This window comes from Clupea harengus, chromosome 12 (genome assembly GCF_900700415.2).
Source record: "Clupea harengus chromosome 12, Ch_v2.0.2, whole genome shotgun sequence".
In the NCBI taxonomy this organism is placed as follows: Eukaryota; Metazoa; Chordata; class Actinopteri; order Clupeiformes; family Clupeidae; genus Clupea; species Clupea harengus.
In genome coordinates, this window is record NC_045163.1 from 28,050,573 (window position 1) to 28,055,572 (window position 5,000).

The 5,000-nt window shown below is 52.6% G+C and overlaps 1 protein-coding gene across 1 annotated transcript in view; it reads left to right on the forward strand.

Moving 5' to 3' along the window:
* Window positions 1-5,000, forward strand: part of nsd3 (nuclear receptor binding SET domain protein 3) — a 40,320-nt gene that overhangs the window by 14,026 nt on the left and 21,294 nt on the right. Inside the window, exon 9 of the mRNA XM_042709462.1 lies at window positions 4,569-4,614. Within this exon, the coding sequence (XP_042565396.1) occupies window positions 4,569-4,614 (46 nt within the window). The remainder of the gene's footprint in view (window positions 1-4,568; window positions 4,615-5,000) is intronic.

The following is a 5,000-nucleotide window of genomic DNA, read 5'->3' on the forward strand; positions in this document are numbered from 1 at the left end:
GGCTATAGACTCCTTCTCACACCTCGACCCCACACGGCTATAGACTCCTTCTCACACCTCGACCCCACACGGCTGTAGAGTCCTTCTCACACCTCGACCCCACACGGCTGTAGAGTCCTTCTTACACCTCGACCCCACACGGCTGTAGAGTCCTTCTTACACCTCGACCCCACACGGCTGTAGAGTCCTTCTTACACCTCGACCCCACACGGCTATAGACTCCTTCTTACACCTCGACCCCACACGGCTATAGAGTCCTTCTTACACCTCGACCCCACACGGCTGTAGACCTTCTTACACCTCGACCCCACACGGCTATAGAGTCCTTCTTACACCTCGACCCCACACGGCTGTAGAGTCCTTCTTACACCTCGACCCCACACGGCTGTAGAGTCCTTCTTACACCTCGACCCCACACGGCTATAGACTCCTTCTCACACCTCGACCCCACACGGCTATAGAGTTCTCACATCTCGACCCCACACGGCTATAGACTCCTTCTCACACCTCGACCCCACACGGCTGTAGAGTCCTTCTTACACCTCGACCCCACACGGCTATAGAGTCCTTCTTACACCTCGACCCCACACGGCTATAGACTCCTTCTCACACCTCGACCCCACACGGCTATAGAGTCCTTCTTACACCTCGACCCCACACGGCTATAGACTCCGTCTCACACCTCGACCCCACACGGGGTGGTTTGCTGGATGTCTTAGCATCCTAGTGCATGCATGAGTGAATGTTGGGCGACAGTGGTACAGTAGGTAGAGAAGTCGGTTAGTAATCAAAAGGTTGCTAGTTCGATTCCCTGTCGAAGCGTCCTTGAGCAAGACACTGAACCCCTAATTGCTCCTGATGTGCAGTGTGCCATCAGTGTAAATATAAAATGTGTATACATTGTAAGTCGCTTTGGATAAAATCGTCTGCTAAATGACTAAATGTAAATGTAAAATGTAAATGTTTAAATGAAGTCAGTGAATGTTTAAGTGAAGCCACCTTCAGTCGAGGATTAACAGGTTGCTGTAAAATCTTCCATTCACTAACCCTGGGAGTCATGAGCTGGCCTTCACACTAACAGTGTGTGTGTGTGTCTGTCCACCCAAATCTCCAGTCAACGCAGTCGTTTGGATTATGACATAAATAAATACTACTGTACACAAGCCTCAGCCTATGAAACCCACTCCGTAGTGATCGATAGACGTGTTTAGTGATCGACAGACGTGTTAATTGATCGACCGCTGCAACAGATTGGATTTAGAGCAAAATCTTGGCCAAGTCGATCCGTCACCTCAGTGGATAAGTGCCAGGGCGTACAGCACCCTGGAGTGACAAGCCGAGTCGGTGTTATTTCACTCTAATGCACATCAAGCTCGTTTAGATACTCATTTACAGAGGGAAGCACTGACAGAACTACTTAAGACAAACCACAGATGACAGATGCCTGTGAAACCCCTGGGCCTATAACACCCCCCCCCCCCCCCCCCATCACACCAGCGCAGTTAGCACGCTACGCTAAAACACCCCCACCATCACACCAGCGCAGTTAGCACGCTACGCTATAACACCCACCCACACCATCACACCAGCGCAGTTAGCACGCTACGCTATAACACCCCCACCATCACACCAGCGCAGTTAGCACGCTACGCTATAACACCCACCCACACCATCACACAGGCGCAGTTAGCACGCTACGCTATAACACCCCCACAATCACACCATCACACCAGCGCAGTTAGCACGGTATAACACCCCCACCCCATCACACCAGCACAGTTAGCACGCTACGCTATAACACCCCCACCATCACACCAGAGCAGTTAGCACGCTACGCTATAACACCCACCATCACACCAGCGCAGTTAGCACGCTACGCTATAACACCCCCACCATCACACCAGAGCAGTTAGCACGCTACGCTATAACACCCACCATCACACCAGAGCAGTTAGCACGCTACGCTATAACACCCACCATCACACCAGCGCAGTTAGCACGCTACGCTATAACACCCCCCCCATCACACCAGAGCAGTTAGCACGCTATAACACCCCCCCCATCACACCAGCGCAGTTAGCACGCTATAACACCCACCCCATCACACCAGAGCAGTTAGCACGCTATGCTATAACACCCACACCATCACACCAGAGCAGTTAGCACCAGAGCAGTTAGCATGCTATAACACCCACCCCATCACACCAGCGCAGTTAGCACGCTACGCTATAACACCCACCCACACCATCACACCAGAGCAGTTAGCATGCTACGCTATAACACCCACCCACACCATCACACCAGAGCAGTTAGCATGCTACGCTATAACACCCCCCCCATCACACCAGCGCAGTTAGCACGCTACGCTAAAACACCCCCACCATCACACCAGCGCAGTTAGCACGCTACGCTATAACACCCACCCACACCATCACACCAGCGCAGTTAGCACGCTACGCTATAACACCCCCACCATCACACCAGCGCAGTTAGCACGCTACGCTATAACACCCACCCACACCATCACACAGGCGCAGTTAGCACGCTACGCTATAACACCCCCACAATCACACCAGCGCAGTTAGCACGGTATAACACCCCCACCCCATCACACCAGCACAGTTAGCACGCTACGCTATAACACCCCCACCATCACACCAGAGCAGTTAGCACGCTACGCTATAACACCCCCCCCATCACACCAGAGCAGTTAGCACGCTATAGCACCCCCCCCATCACACCAGCGCAGTTAGCACGCTATAACACCCACCCCATCACACCAGAGCAGTTAGCACGCTATGCTATAACACCCACACCATCACACCAGAGCAGTTAGCACCAGAGCAGTTAGCATGCTATAACACCCACCCCATCACACCAGCGCAGTTAGCACGCTACGCTATAACACCCACCCACACCATCACACCAGAGCAGTTAGCATGCTACGCTATAACACCCCCACCATCACACCAGAGCAGTTAGCACGCTACGCTATAACACCCCCACCATCACACCAGAGCAGTTAGCACGCTACGCTATAACACCCCCACCATCACACCAGAGCAGTTAGCACGCTACGCTATAACACCCCCCCCATCACACCAGAGCAGTTAGCACGGTATAACACCCCCACCCCATCACACCAGCACAGTTAGCACGCTACGCTATAACACCCCCACCATCACACCAGAGCAGTTAGCACGCTACGCTATAACACCCCCCCCATCACACCAGAGCAGTTAGCACGCTATAGCACCCCCCCCATCACACCAGCGCAGTTAGCACGCTATAACACCCACCCCATCACACCAGAGCAGTTAGCACGCTATGCTATAACACCCACACCATCACACCAGAGCAGTTAGCACCAGAGCAGTTAGCATGCTATAACACCCACCCCATCACACCAGCGCAGTTAGCACGCTACGCTATAACACCCACCCACACCATCACACCAGAGCAGTTAGCATGCTACGCTATAACACCCCCACCATCACACCAGAGCAGTTAGCACGCTACGCTATAACACCCCCACCATCACACCAGAGCAGTTAGCACGCTACGCTATAACACCCACGCCATCACACCAGAGCAGTTAGCGCAGTTAGCACGCTACGCTATAACACCCCCACCATCACACCAGAGCAGTTAGCACGCTACGCTATAACACCCCCACCATCACACCAGAGCAGTTAGCACGCTACGCTATAACACCCACCCCATCACACCAGAGCAGTTAGCCCGCCCACCCCATCACACCAGAGCAGTTAGCACGCTACGTTAGCCCGCCCACCCCATCACACCAGAGCAGTTAGCACGCTACGCTATAACACCCCCCCCATCACACCAGAGCAGTTAGCACGCTACGCTATAACACCCCCACCATCACACCAGAGCAGTTAGCACGCTACGCTATAACACCCACCCCATCACACCAGAGCAGTTAGCCCGCCCACCCCATCACACCAGAGCAGTTAGCACGCTACGTTAGCCCGCCCACCCCATCACACCAGAGCAGTTAGCACGCTACGCTATAACACCCCCCCCATCACACCAGAGCAGTTAGCACGCTACGCTATAACACCCCCACCATCACACCAGAGCAGTTAGCACGCTACGCTATAACACCCACCCCATCACACCAGAGCAGTTAGCACAGAGTAACACCAGTGCAGTTAGCACGCTATAACACCCACACCAGCGCAGTTAGCACGCTACGCTATAACACCCACCCCATCACACCAGAGCAGTTAGCACGCTAAGCACGCTAGCACGCTAGCACGCTAAGACCACTGGGAATAGCTTTTTCACATTTTGTCATTTTGCACATTTCTATCCATCCAGCCCCGGAGTGTGTGCGCGAGTGAGTGAGTGAGTGAGTGTGTGTGCTGGTGTGTGTGTGTGTGTGTGAGTGAGTGTGAGTGTGTGTGTGTGTGTGTGTGTGTGTGTGTGTGTGTGTGTGTGTGTGTGTGTGTGTGTGTGTTTCAGAAACACTAACTGGCCCTGCCTGCTGTGTGAGTTGAGTGTTACTGACTCACGCTAACAGCTTGTTCAACATTCCTCTGCAGGCAGAGACTGCGCCTCAGATGGATTTGAGGACTGGGTTCCAGAAAGGTAAGATGTGTGTTTTTTATTTGGGTTTTGTCTAATCCTCTTTGCTTTCTGACAGCAGTAAAAGCCCTATGACAGGATATTACATCACAGGTTGTTAATAACATGGTTATTTAGCAGATGCTTGTAGTGGTCAGTGGCACTACAATACCCAGAGTGCATCAGCGGATTGTAATTACCCACAGTGCAACAGCGGATTGTAAATACCCACAGTGCATTAGTGGATTGTAAATACCCACAGTGCATCGCTCTGTAGCGCTCCAGTTTTAACTTCTCAGGCGCCCTGGGAACAATAGTTTTCTCCAGCTCAAATGTCACGTTTCAGAAGCAGAATAATCATGGCACAATTGGATTAGGCAGAGTGAGTTCCTCAGAGGTTGCTTGTAGTA